Source organism: Notamacropus eugenii, chromosome 1 (assembly GCF_028372415.1).
Source record: "Notamacropus eugenii isolate mMacEug1 chromosome 1, mMacEug1.pri_v2, whole genome shotgun sequence".
NCBI classification, from domain to species: Eukaryota; Metazoa; Chordata; class Mammalia; order Diprotodontia; family Macropodidae; genus Notamacropus; species Notamacropus eugenii.
Window position 1 is genome coordinate 277,134,623 of NC_092872.1, and position 15,531 is coordinate 277,150,153.

General features: G+C 38.3%; 1 protein-coding gene across 2 annotated transcripts in view; it reads right to left on the reverse strand.

Moving 5' to 3' along the window:
- PRKG1 (protein kinase cGMP-dependent 1) overlaps nt 1–15,531 on the reverse strand; it is a 1,294,615-nt gene that overhangs the window by 132,502 nt on the left and 1,146,582 nt on the right. For both annotated transcript variants that reach the window (XM_072628923.1, XM_072628924.1), the window contains one exon: nt 13,295–13,369. In XM_072628923.1, the coding sequence (XP_072485024.1) occupies nt 13,295–13,369 (75 nt within the window). The remainder of the gene's footprint in view (nt 1–13,294; nt 13,370–15,531) is intronic.

Sequence of the window (15,531 nt, forward strand, 5' to 3'; positions counted from 1 at the left end):
TTTGATTTATGTAGAATTGTTTTCCTCCCCAATAATTCAACTCCTTTGATTACATTGACCTATTGATTTTTGCTTTTATTTGCTGATTAATGGAATCCAAAATTTCTGATATAGTTTTGTTTCTGCATTGTAATCTGGCTGTTTTGGGGTTGCCTTAAGTTGAGTGATACAGCGTTCAAGTTTTCTACTGTGTGGACAAGCTAAGTATTAATTAATCTTTCTCCTCCTCCTTTTGTAAGAGAAGCATATAAAAAAGGACAGAGGTCTAACTTTGAAGCCAAGAGGAATTGGGGTCAAATTCTATCTCAGACACAACTTGTGTGATCTCAGGCAGGTAAGCTAACCTCTCAGGGTCCCAGGCAGCTCTCTAAGACTCTAAGTCACAGAGAAATTTCCTCTCTGCATTTGTAAAGGGAGTCCCCACACTGGGAATTCCCCAAACTGGTGAAATCACAGGCATGAATTCCCCTATTCTCCCCTCAGTAATTATCATGAAATTTACAAGGAATAAACTTCATTACCCCAAATTCATTATTCCATTAGTAAATATACTACTTTTTTCTTTTCTTTCAAAGTATATTGACCTTAGGTTAAGTCTTGAGAAAACTGAACCTTGAGGATTACTTGCTGTTTCAATACATCCCTTTCTTCAGTGGCTAAGCTGCCAATATTTTTACATTAGACATCCTGGGGAGTTTGTCCTGTTATTCCCAGGTCTCAGTGAGGTCACTGTAAGGTATCCTAATCATCACCACTACCACCACCACTACCATTCCTCCTCCTCTTCCTCTTCCTTTCTGTACCTACCAAGATTTCTTCATGCCTTGCAGCTTAAGAAAACCCATTAGCCACATTTCCTGATGTCCACATTTGGGTGAATGAATTAATATCTTACATCTGTGTGGCTTTACAAGGGGAATCTAATCAGGTGACCTTTGGGATTTGAGCCCCGCCAAGAAAAGAAAACACTAGTCTGAAGAAACTCTGAAGTGATTTAAGTGATTAAAAATTTTCATAAATCTCATATAAAGCTTTTTTCTTTTTACCCAAGAGAAACATTCATGAGAATTTACAATGAAAGTGCAAAATATGCTCACAGTGGTCACATGAAATAATGTCCATGAGAATGAGCACGTCTCTACAGCAGTCTTTTAACTGATCTGAAATATGCAGAAAAAAATTCCTTTGAAGGCCACTAGATTTTGTATGATTCATAATCCACAGAATACAAAAAGCTGGATCCCTATTTCCCCTCCTTTGCCCATCATGAAGTCAGAATAAAAAACAAAAGACTGATGAGGTCAGAGTCCTTCCAAAAAACAGCATTTTGATGCTCCTCAAGAAAGATTGATTGAGTATCACTTCTCTAATCAAAAGCTTGAGTAGGTTCTCATTACCTATAAAATAAAATTTCACCTCCTGATGCTGGCATTCAAGGCCTTATACAAATTGATCCCAAGCTACCTGACTGCTCTTATCTCATGACATTCCCTTCACATAGTCTCGATTCCAGCAAAATCAGACTAATTTCTATCACTCATTCATAGCCCATGCTCTCCTATTTCCATACCTTGTTTCACACTTTCTCTTAGGACTAAACGACCCCAATATTTATTTAAGCATCTTTAATGGGCTAGATCCTGCCGGCTGGCAGGGTAGAGATGATCAAGAAGTCCTGGGGAAGATTACTTTCATCTGAGACTCTCTTGCTTTCCTTCAAGGGTTCAATGATTGAAATCTGCAGAGTGATTGAAATCTGCACAATTCTTTCCTGAGCTCCATGCCCATACCAAGAGATAAAGCTGACCATCTCCAGCTAGATGTCCTGAGGGCATCTCAAATTCCACATGTACAAAGGAGAATTGAATATCCCTCCTTAAACTCACCCCTTCTTCCCACCTTTCCTCTTTCAGCTAAGGACTGTCCCTTCCTTTTAGTCACTCAGGGTCACCCTTTACTTTTCCTTTCATTCCCTTTTCCTCCCAATCATTTGTTAGTCTTTCCCCTGGTACTCCTACATCATCTTTCATTTCTGCATCCTTCTCTCCAATCATATACCACCATCCCAGTTTAGACCCCTTATGACCTCCCAAGCAGACTATTACTTCTCAAGTAATTTTCTGTCTCTCTTCTCTGCAGGGGCCAAATGATCTTCCTAGATCCCGCAACCATGTTACTTTCCTACTCAAGAAGCTTCAAGGGCTCACTAGTGTCCTTTGGATAATATCCAAATTCCTCTAATTGGTGTTTGAAGTCTTTCACAATCTGGATCCAGCCTATGTTTCTAGACTCATTTACTATTATAAGTTCTTAGACACTGTGTTCCAGCCAAACAGTACTTGACATTTTATTTCCCTTTCCAGTGGCTTAGCCCAGGCTGTGCCCAGTATGTGGAATGTTCTTGTTCTTCGCTTCTGCCTCTTGGAATCCCTACATCCTTTACTCTTGTCTTGCCTTTTCTCTTTTTTCCCCATTATTCTTGTATTTGTCCTTAACTCCATGAGAATGTAATCCTCTTGAGAGGAAGGACTGTGGTTTAACTCTTATCTTTATCCCTGAAGTCAGGGCATGCTGTACAATCTGAAAAAATGTTCCCAATTGCATTGAATTGAAATGAAATTATATTTAACATAGAAGAGTTCTTGTTTTCAAGGCATTTCCAGATCCTTGTTTGGGAAATGTCTATGATATTCAAGAGACGAAAATTGTCCTTCTCTTGGGAAGTCGATGGAGGTAGAGAGATGGACTGACTGGTCAAAACTCACTTAGCAAATATGGAGCAGAGTTATTCACAATTATTCAAAGTTCCCTCCTCTGGCAATGAGAAAAGTGTGGACACAACTGTATCCTTCATTCTCTGTGATGTATGACTGTACAGAGAGCTTTCAAAAAGAAATGCTTCTGAGAAGAAACTACCACATGGCCCTTGAGACCTCTGAAGTCTTTTATGAAGCTAGGAAAAATATTTTCCTGCTGAACATATATCTTAAAAATAATGAGTACTACCACATTAGCCCTGACATGGCTAAACAAGAAATACCTTGATGTTCTTTCTTGTTAAGAGGGGAGATTTCTCCCAATGATAATCTGTGAGTATGGAAGGTCTTAGTACCAACTCAACACTTTTCACAGAATCCTACGTCCTGTGGATTAGAATATGAAAGAGAAAACTATTCCTGTAAGTCAGTCTCTTCATTCAGGACTAACTGCTATTATAATCTTTCCAAAGCTCCTACCCTTTGACCTTTAGTGAAACAAAATCTTTTGAATTGTCCAAGAAATAAAGCTTCCTTTTGACTCTGGGCCCTATACGGATCATTGAGGCCTAACTGCACTTTGAGGGCTAAGATACGCAAGACAATTCTCAGTGTTCTCTTGGCTTAATTGGCTCATCAGAGGAATTTGGGAAAAGGGTATTAGCAAACTGAATCCTCATCACAGAAAAAAAGCCCCTGTGGACTCATCTCCCTGAAATCCCCTTTTATTGAGAAGAGGATGTTGGAACTAAGTAGTGAATAAAGATGGTGGGAACAAGACGATCTTTAGTGCTCAGTGTCTGAACATAACTACAAAAGGTCAAAATTACAAAGACTAGAGGTTTAAGAAGTTTGGGGGCTCTGGATACTGCAAAAATCTCGTGAATCTAGAGGCATTTAAGCATTTCAAGAGGCTTTACCAAGCCTCATAAACCTCAGGACTAACTGGGACAGCCTCATGGATTGGGACAGACAAGTCCAATTTTCAAAAGCGCTAGACAAACCAGTGCCCTTGGCAGGCCAAAGCACAAAAATCCCCTTTCTCTACTGGCTAAGGTGAGAGACCAAAGCATTGTCATTGAGAAGAAAACATCATTGGGTGCTCCACAGATGGATGGTGTCATCTCCTCCATTAGAATGGAGTCTTTTTGATGGTTTTCTTGTATCATTGCATCCTCAGCACTTAGCATGTTCCTGGAACATAATACATGATTAAGAAATGTTCATTCATTCCTTGTAACATGACCAAACATGGTTGCCCTGTCCTTCAGAGAACAAGAGTCTTGTCAAATACACATTAACATTACTTTGTTCATACGCTCCTGCATTACAGAGGACTTTTATACCAGGAACTGTAGAACCTCACTAACCTCACTGAATCTCAGAATCTCAAAGGGCATCAGATCTTCTGTATAAAAGTCATCACAAGTGGCTTACACTTCAAAGACTCTGGTGAGATTTCCTTCTCTACCCCTAAAGGGCAGTTTTAAGGGTAAAGAAGTTCTTCCTTCAGGTGAAGTCTTCAAACCAGAAATAGTTAACAACAGCTCACATTTGTTAGCAAATTATATACACTATTTCATTTGAGCCTCAGACTGGTGTTATCTCCATTTTACAGATAAAGAAACTGTGACTCCAAGTGCTTCCTGCCCAAGATCATCTATCTCGCAGTGCTATTGATGCAGTTTGAAGCCACACCTTCCTGACCCCAACTTCCAAGCTCCAAATATGATACTGGGTCACTTCTAAACTCCCTCCCCTCAATCATCCAAGTTTTGCCCTCAGTCACTAAGCAGAATAGGTCCAATTGTCAATCACATACTTGTCCCCATTAAATCTTTTCCCAATTAAACATATCCAGGTCCTTTCCTTGAGCTATAGAAAAGTGAGGCAGGAGAGTCTAAAGCTATGATTTTACTGGATGGAGGCAAACCTTTCTATCAGACGGATTGAAAGGTCCTCTGGAACTAAAAGTCTTCAGAATTGGTGGGCACAGAAATGGTAAGTGACATGCCTAAGGTCCTGCAGATCAGAGGGGTCTGAGGCCAGATTCATACTTTTGATTGGAAGACTGCCATTAGTTTTCTGGACTCTAGGTCCAGTGATCTATGGAATGTGCTAACTAGGTGCTGGATACATATATATGTGTGTGTGTAAACCACATGTGATATGACCATGTACAGGGTTGCACACAGATATATCACACATGTGTACATATGTGGATGGCAGCATGGATTCATAGAGACCGGTCTTGGACAGCCCTGACACCTGTAGATCACATGACCCTGGGCAAGTCAGTTCGTGTCTAAGTACTCACTCACTTCTCTAGCTTATTTCTTGGGGCTCTGTGGACAGAAGATTGCTTGTTCATTTGAAGGGTTTTTATGTTGAACCAGTGAAAGTCCAGGTCTGGACCAAACACACACATACATTTATGAACACAGACACATCAGTTGCTAAAGAGCAATGGACACCAATGTGTTTTCCCTTGGGTCCAGGGCTGCCTTTGAAAATGTCTTCATTTTTCACACTTTTGATTTTGAAAACAGAAGCCCAGGTTGGATAATTAAAAGCAATCAAGGGAAGCTTTAACATGTCTCCAAGGTAAAGTTCCTGTCAAGTATAATTTTCCATGAAGGAAATTGATCTTATGAGGCACATTCTTTTATTTCAGCCTGAGTGAGCATGCTCAGAAACAAAATGGAATTGAGACCCTAAAGTTGGAGCTCTGGAGCCAGAAGGTATCTCAGAGGCCTTATATTGCAGATGAGGAAACTGAGGCTCAGAAAGTGGAGGGATTTCTTCAAGATCACACATATTGTAAATATCAGACACGAGATTTGAACCCAGGTCCTTTGACTTCAGAGAACATTGTAGTAGAAGAGATGGGGGTCTTAGAGTCAGAAATCTTGGGTTCAAACCTTCCTTCACTTATTGACCAGCTGTATGATTATGGGTACCTCATCTAATTTCTTGGACTCTTGCTTTCATTATCTGTAAAACAGGACAATATCAGATGGTGACAACACTTGGTAATCTTTCACATTTATGAAAAGTTATATAATAGCACAGACCATATAAATAACACTTTAAATGGTAGGGAGAGTGATAGATAGATAGATAGATAGATAGATAGATAGATAGATAGATAGATAGATAGATAGATAGCCAGAGACAGACAGATAGATAGATAGATAGACCATTGGAGCTTCATAGCAACCCTGTAAAGCAGATACAATAGATGATATTGCCCTGTTTTAGAGATATTGAAGGCAGTCAAAGGGATTTGAGGCTCATAAAACATAATAGGATTATAATGTCATAGTTCTTGAGGTAATCTGGTCCAAACTCCTCATTTTAAATTTAAGGAAATTGAATCTCAAAGAATATATAACTTAACTTTCCGGTAGATGAAAGAACTAGTTGTATTGGGTAGAAATTTCCAAAAGGTAAATTTAGGGTTGCTATAAGAACAGACATCTTAATAATCAGAGATATCCCAGGGAGAAATGAGGCATGGAGCTCCCCCTCATTGAAGATTTCTAAACAAAGGATCAATGCCCACTTGTCAGAAATACCACTGATGGGGATTTTGTTCAGGTGTGTATTAAATTAATTGACTTCTCTGAAATCCCTTCCAGCTCTGAGGTTCTATGACTGGTTGGTTGGTTAGTGGTTGTCCTTCCTTCTTGACCAAAATGATATCACTATGTTAGTGTCAAATATAAAGTGTGCCTGATTGTGGCTGATCAGACCAATATGAGCTCAGAAGGCTCTACCACAGGTTGGGCACATATAGTCCATATGGACATTTGGAGTGGAAATGTCTCTAAATTTGAATATCTCATGTTTCCTTTGAGCTACTGAAATTCTGCTTCCCACAGAGAACACAGTGCCTTCTTTGATGTGAGTGCCATGCTGGGTGGTCCAGTGCGAGTGTCTCCCATGTCTCACAATATTGTTCTAAGAAACAACCCAAACAGAATTATTTTCAGTTAAGCCAGCCTTTAGGGTTCATCTCTTGAACAGTTTGACTAAGATACTTGAAATGGTTCTACTTATCTTCACCAGGCACAACCTTCCTTACTGGTTTAACTGCCACAGGTAGTGAATCATTTTCAGAATCATTCTGGTATCAGGAATCCACAGAAACAGCCCTACTTTTGCCAAGAGGTCATGATTTTCACAAATAAAGCCTTAGGAGTTCGTTCTAAATGTCTATTTAATGGAATATTCTACTCATTTCCTGACATTCTTCTTAGTACCTAAGAAGTTTTCAGAAACATAAAACATATCTTTTACATTTGAATCATATATACATCGCAGCTGCACTAGAGGACAAGACTAACTATTTTTTTCTTTGGAGGGTGGGGAGGGATAGTCAGAGCACAGAGGAGATGATTTTTAGTGAGCTGACCCTGCCAGTTCTGAGTACTAACCCAACTCTTTATCCTATTCCTGTCTCATACTATCCTATGCCATCCTGTCCTATTTAAAAACATTTAGTCAATTTGGTACAGTGGAAATAGTCCAGGATTTGCAATCAGAGGACTTGGTTTCGAATTTCTTTTATGCTACTTTTTACTATGAGTGCTTGGGCAACTTATTAAATCTCTTTGGAATTGTTTCCTCTTCTGGAAAATGAAGTGGCCAGACTATAAAACCTCAGAAATCCCAACTAGCTCTAAATTTTGATTCCTGAGATTTCTTAAGTGACTTCTAAGTGAAAGAGAAGGGCACATAGTTGATGGTGGTGCAATGGCTAGAACGTAAGCCCTAGAGTCAGGAAGATCCGAGTTCAAATCCAGCCTCAGACATTTACTAGTTGTGTGACTTTAGGCAAGTCACTTAACCTTTGTCTGCCTCAGTCTCCTCATCTATAAAATGATGATATTAAGAGCAACTACCTTCCACAGGCTGTTGTGAGGATAAAATGAGATAATATTTAAAAGCTCTGTGCAAACCTTAAAGCTCTATATAAATGCTAGTTATTATTTTTGGTTGTCATCATCATTATCTTTATCATTAGCTATTATAGCCTTGGAGATCAGGAGCCTTGGTCTCTTCCAGGCTGACCTCAGACACATACCAGCTCCGTATACCAGCTCCTCTGTCAGGGGATTTCCTTAACCACTTGGTGTCCTGGGCAGATCTTTCAGACAAAAAATTATATTGGGGTCATTAATCTATGATCTACATTGTTGGAGGGAATTTCCACAGCTGGAATTTTCTAGATGTTTATGAAATTGTAAGAGCTAATCCTCCTAAATCTCTGTTTGTCTCTATATCTCTGTGTGTCTCTGCTTCTGTCTTTCTCATTTCTCTATTTCTGTCTCTGTCTCTCTGTGTCTGTCTCTCTGTGTCTGTCTCTCTATCTGTCTCTCTGTCTCTGTCTGTCTGTCTGTTTCTCTTCCTCTGTCTCTCTTTCCACAAATTTCTGTGTATCCCCTAGTCTCAAGGAGTTTCTAATCTAATGGGGGGAAAGGGGGAAGTCTGGGGGTGGTGCCACAGACCTTTAGGAAATGTCTCTGTTTCTAATTAACCCTGGTCCAGTTATAATCCCGGGGTGCCAGGCAGCAGGTGGCTCTCCCTGTGCTGTCTGATCCTGGCAAAGTCCAGAAGAGCGTAGGAAGCCGAGGGGTGATGATGTGTGCTTAAGAGGGGCAGAAAGGCAGAAGGGCAGAAATGACTGACAGCCCAGACAACACCAGAGTACATTGTTAATTTGCTTTGCTGACGAATGAAACTGTGGCTTGGTTTGCTTTTCCTCTTGGGGAGAAATTCACCTAATTTGACTTGCTTCAGTTCTGGGATTCTGCTCCGGGCTGAAATGAGCATGACAACCCTGCCTAGTTCAGTGTTGCCAGCATGGTCCGCTTTTAACAAATGTTGATATGTCACACTTTGCAAATACTTACTAGGTTACAAACTCCTTCAAGGCAGAGAGCCAATACAAGGTAGAGGCTTAGCATTGCCTGGAGCTGAGTTGCATTAAACCATAACCAGAAGAAGCAAAGGCAAGAGGAGGAACGCTCTGCTGGTAACCATCAGACACACGCTTCCAAGCAAAGCAATTTTTCAATAGGAATAGAAGAAGTTATGTCTAGTTTTACTGAACCTAACTTCTTTACAGTTGGGATGGTTGGATTATACCCAAATTGATGCGATCAACTTATTCTGTTGATATGATATAAACAATATATGAGCCTCCTTTAAGAGCCCTACTGACCTGCATACATCCTGAGAATTGATGCACTAGGTAACAGTAACTGGCTAAGCCAGTTGATTTCTGATCCTCACTTTTTTTTTTACCTCCCCTCATTTCAACTGACTTCATTTAATTAAATGATTGCTTTATTTTCTGGTAATTTGTGGGGGAGGCAGCAGCTAGGTGGCATAGTGGATAGAGTGCCAGGCATGGAGTTAGAAAGACTTGTTTTCCTGAGGTCAAATATGACCTTGGATACTTCCTAGTTGGGTGACCCTGGGCAAGTCACTTAATCATGTTTGCTTCAGTTTCCTCCTCTGTAAAATAAGCTGGAGAAGGACATGGCAAATCAATCTAGGATCTGTGGCAAGAAAACCCCAAATAGGGTCAGATAGAATTGGATATAACTGAACAACTATAATTTTGGGGGGCAAAGGAAAATACAGTTGATCTTGACTAGAATTTGATCTCACAAGATATGACTTTAGATACATCTAAATAAAGGGCTCAATGGGGTCCATTTGCTACTATATCTAATTTTCCAGCAGGGATATATTTTAACAACAAGAAACACTAACTTACATTTCCAAAATGCTTTAAGTTTTGTAAAGCATTTTCTTCAAAACAATCTTGAGAATCAGTTCCTGGAAATATGACATGCTCATTTTCCAGGTGAGAAAATGGAATCTCAAATGCCACAAAGTGACTTGACCAGAGTCACATAGGTAGAGAACAAGTCCTAAAAGTTATGGGTAAATAGAAATCCCACTTAAGGATAAAAAGACAGCTGGGTATTTAAAAAAATACTGAATTATTTATAAAGAAATTATGAGTGCTCTTAAAAGTTAAAAAAGAATAATCACCTAATTGATTTTTTCATTTTGAAAATCTTGATTTTTCCATATTGAGTTGGCTTAAAACAGAGTATTATGGCTTTATGTTAAATTAACTCATAAACTGATTCTCTTTCAACAAATTTAGATACCGTCTCTTTTCCTTGTCCTGCGTGCTCCAGTACATGCGCACACTCACACACCCACATACACCTACACACACCAATTATTTTCAGCAGTGAACACGCACAAAACTGTTGTCAGTCTGAGTTCATTGATGTGATAATGGACTGTGTAATTTATATTTGGAATTTAATTTGGCTTCATATTTTACCCTGTATCAGGTATTAAATCATTACATGATTTTTAGAAGTTTTGGTAACTTTGTCAGCGCACAGAATTCCCACCAAAATCAAGCACAACAAGTCTGTGACAGAGGATAAGTTCAAGGGAGTGTCCCAAGGCCCAGAGAGGTTAAGTAATTCATCCAGGATTACAAATCGGTATCTGAGAGAAATTAGTATTAATAATCAATAATTCTGGAAGATTCTGATTTCCCCTTTTTTCTTAGGTCCTCATTTCAAGACCTCAGTCTCTGAAGGTTGAACTAAACTTCTTCTCTATCCAGACCCCATCCTGATGAGGTAGCTATTGTGTTCTACTCAGGTTGGGGGTAGGGGAGAGATGAATTATTGGGATAGATTGCCCACTGACTGGAGGTAGCTTAAGAAGTATATGACATAATCAAAGTTCAGTGCCTCATTGTAATATTTATTCTCAGTAACTGTTAACCATTCGGAGTTGATTGCCAACCTGGAAAACACCCACTCTTCAAGGGGAATAAAAACTGTGAGCATGGCCAAATGATCACCCTTTTATTAATAATATTATTCAATAACCCAGAAATTATGTCTCTTGAACCTTTTAAAATGCCATATAAGGTCTCCCCAGCTCCAAGTCCACCTACTGTGTACTACACCACAGTCATGGTAAACTTTAGGAGCAGCAGAGGAAGACATTTGTTTTTTCTTCTGTTATTTTCACAACTTTAAAAATAGTCTGAATAAAAAGAAAAATCAGTAGAGCTGCTAGCAGAGGTACATCAATTTCCTTACAAGAAAATATGAAGGCTCTTTGCAAGGTTGAAGAAGGGGAAAAAAGGTAGATCGAGGTAGAAAAAACAATGTACTAGTTTAAAACATCTTTGCATGTTTATATAAAAACATATAATTAAAAGAAAATAAAATAATCTATCATGTATGTAGTATTTTAAGGATGACAAAGTACTTTAAATATCTCATTGATTATCTCAAAACAACCCTGGGAAGAAGGTAGTGTTATTAATCCCCATCATAAAGAGGAGGAAACTGAAACAAGTGAAATGATTTGTCTTGGCTCACACTGCTAGTAGGTGTGCAAGGCTGAATTTGAACTTAGGTCTTCTTAACCATCACATCACCTTAGCCATCTCTTTTTGGTTCTTTGCAGGAAACCCAGCAAAGTAGAAGACAGTCACAAAGCCTTAAGTCAGTGTTTTCTACCAGGAATTAATTAAAGTGATATCCACTAGGAATTCTGACTTTTAGACAGGACAGCAAGAAAAGACAAGATCAGTAAAAACAAACAAACAAATGAATAAATGAAATAAAATTTGAAAAAAAAGATAAAATGGCCTAAAGTCATCTTCAAATTAAAATGGATAAAGTTAGACAAATAAAACTATTATTATGTGATGTTTGTCATCAGCATCTTCCACATAGACTCAGATACTCTCTCACATTAGGTTCCAATGAAAGGCAATAATTTTTAAAATGATGATAATATGATTTAGAACTCTCCCTTTTGGATTTCTTTTTGTAATCTGAATAATTATTTCCTAGTAAGCTCTTCCAATATTCTTAAACTCCAAGTGAAACCAAGATAGTGATATCAACAAATCCCTAGAATTTGGCTTCAAAGTTATCCAGTATATTTTACTGAGGATATTCTGACTCACTTATAGAGGTGAAAATGTTCTTATCCACATCACTCAGGACTCTTTCTTGTTCAAATATAAAACAGTGCTATTGCTACTGTTGTCAGTATCTCTCCCAAGAAGCATGTTCACAAACACAAATTGAGTTCTTTTGAGTGCATATATGCCTATGTACATATGTTGCTACTTTTTAAAAAAATGATTAACTCCTGCGTAATCAACTCTGATTTTCATTCTTTTTTTTCCTTTTGGAATGTATTTTCTTGTGTCAAAGATTCTTGGGGCAAGGTAATAGAAACGCTTCCATTCCCGGAGTAAAAATAATTCTGGCTTTAAACTAAACTTTATCTAACAGGCTAGTGAAAAGACTGTAGAGTTGGGTTTTAAAAATCAGTCAATCCTCCATATGCCTAGGTTACATGATAATCAATGCCTGAGTTGAATGACATGATGGAAGTTTTGATTGGGATGACCGATTTGTGGGGTTTTGTCATATCTGTTTAAAATCACACAACCAAGAGTCTTGTGCAGGTATTTCAGAGAATCCAAACCTCATCAATAAAGACAAAGATGATTTTCTTTTACAAAAAGCCAAATTACTTCAAGTCAAATCTAGTTTTTGTTAAATTAGGAAAATGCAGTAGGTTTATTATCTTAAACTAATTATCCATAAGATTTAGGCAGGCTAGATGAAATCTATTTTGACTGAGTATATATGTATCCATGTTTGTATCTATCAATCACCTATATCTGTTTCTCTGTCTACAATATCTATTAATGTATCTTTGTATCTCTCTCATCTCATCTATCTCTGTCTCTGTCTCTTTTTGTCTCTATGTATCTATGTCGATCTCTCTCTCTCTCTCTCTATATATATATGTATATATATATATATACACATATATATATGTCTCTACCTAAAGATCATGTGAGTATTCACCTACTTCATATCATTCATTCTGGAAATTGCTAAAAATATACTTGTGATGGCATCATTAAAAATAAGGACCTCCAAAATTCACATGTGGAAGAAAACATTTCCTCTAGAAGTTACACATTTTCACAGAATAATTTACTGTCTCACACATCATAACTTATGGAATTTTTTTCATAGGGTAAAATTAAGTATTTTACTTAATTTGTTTTGTATTATTCATATTAGATTTTAGAGCAATCACTTCCCCTTCCTGATAAATATATATGAATGTATATACACATACATACATACATACATACATACATACATACATACATACACGTATATGTGTGTGTAACCTCACCGACACATCAATATTAACAGCTCCTCTTCATGGAGCGAGGCCATCACTAATTTACAATCACACAGACAAATATTTTGCTTTTCTTCTTCTTCAAGTCTCCCTGATGTGCTCAGCAGGATTATTGCCATAATTCATTCCTTTCTGTCAGAAATGCTGTTTTTTATAATTTTGATAAATTACATTCATAATGCCTTGTGATTGCCCACCAATGTTAGATGAGATCAAGATGAATGCTAACTTACTTTGCTTTGGCCTCTGCATCTTCATAGGCCTTGTTAGAAACGTCATCCAAGCCTCCAATCAAGTGCTTGAAGGAGCTGCAGAAACAAAAGAACAGGGATCAGGTAACAAACCCTAGAAGGAGAAGATCATTCATAGAGGGATGGAGACTGAGGTCAGTGATCTCCTTTGTAGAGGGAAATCCCAAGTGAAGCAACCCTCCTAATCACCAATCCAGAAATCATTGCATGTGGAATGCATAATGGAAGGTTTATTACTCAAAACTCAGTCAAATAAATGTAAAGTAAATTCAAATAAATAATATATTACAGGATTCTTTTGTAAATTTGTAGCATTTATACTTCTGAAGCTATTAAAGCTTAAAACTGAACTGAGACTTTTGGGATACCATATACTTATACACACACAGAGAGAGAAATATATACATATATTAAAAAATTAGTGTATTTTGGATATAGGTTGATTATTTATATGGTATAATAATAAATAGATATAGATATATGTTTGTATTTCTCCAATAACTATGTATTTCAGATACAGATTTATTATAGGTATAACTATATATGCATATATATACATATATATATATGAGAGAGAGTTAAGGTATATTTTACTTGTAAAATTTACTTGTACTCAATAAATGCTTGTTGTTATCATAGCTGATAATAATAAGCAGGGTTGTAGATTCAGCAAAATCAGTAGGGTGGAAGAATGATTCTGGGTTCCTCCCTCTATGCTAGGTCGGTCAATCATCAGATACTTATTTAGCACTACTGTATGCCAGGCCCAGTGCTACATCTAGGGATGTTTACGAAACAAAAACAAAACTCCAGCCCCTCCCAGCCCCCGGAATGTCCATTTTATGGAGGCAGACAACTTGTACACATACATACCCATGAACAAAACTGCATAGAAAATACACACAATCAACACAAGATCACTGGGGCCATGACAGTGCTAGGACAATGTTAAAAGGTCTTACTCCTTTGTTCTACAACACTGATGTTGCACACGTGTGTACAAGTGCTGTGGGTTTTAAGGGGAAATATTCCCTTGAGTGCACAGTCCCTGGGCTCAAGGAGATCACACTCTGCTGAGGAGGATGTGGTACTCACACAAGTCAATGTAACAAGAGGGAGGGGTCGATGAAGTGATAGAAGGCTTCTGAGAATATTTGAGGAGGGTTACAACACTTTGATCTGGAGTAGGTGGAAAGATGGAAGATGGGTTCTTCTAACACTGGCCTCCTCAGCTTGCTGTAAATGGCTTTGCTAAATTCCTTTGTTGTCTCTTGAGAGTTAGCAAATGCAATTCTCCCAGAGGGTGAGGGAGGCATGCTCTGCCAGTGGGGCGCACAGCCTTTTGGGAGGCTGATTTTATTCCCCTATGTCCTAATGACAGTTATTAGTGCACTGAAGCGAGCATTGGCTAAATTAGAGACTCCTAGCGGCTCCCAGGCACGCTGCGGGATGCTTGAGGCTGCTGCCACCAGATTTTTGGCTCCTTAGGAAAGCATCTTTGTTGAGTAAACCTGACCATAACTTTCTAATGGAAATGGGGAAGGGAGGGACTAGGGAAATGAGAATTCTCTCATTTTAAGTTGTAAAGTTTCTGTTTTGTAAATATGTAAACCACATGAGCAATACTCTCCCAAAAATGAAAGAGGGAAAGTTATGATAGCTGAAATTTGTAGAGTGATTTAAAGGACGAAGCCATCTATCTACCTGTATGTTTTCATTTGATTTTCAAGATAACATGTGAGGTAGATACTGTCATGCTCATTTTATAGATGAGGAAACTGAGGTTCAGACAGGTTAAGTGAATTGTTTAGAGTCACACAGACACCATGTCAGCAACAGGATTTGAATCTAGAGCTTTTGATTTTAAGTCTAGCTCTCTATTCATGAGGCCAGGCTGCTGCTCATGTAAATACCATTCACGATTTTGGGAGGTGGAGGGGAGAGTCAGTGAATTAGCATTTATGAAGTGCTTACGATTTGCCAGGCACCGTTCCATGCACTAGCCACACACAGAAAGGTCCTAAGCAAGCTCTGTCCTCAAGGTGTTTCCGTTCTAATGGGGATACAACGTATAAAATAACTAAGTGCATCCTAGATATACAAAGAACAGATGAAAGGTCAACTGAGAGAGAAAGGTACCCTCACCATGGGGACCAGGAAAGCCTGAATGTAAAAAGAGAGATTTGAGTTAGGCCTAGAAGCCAAGGATCCTGAAAAGA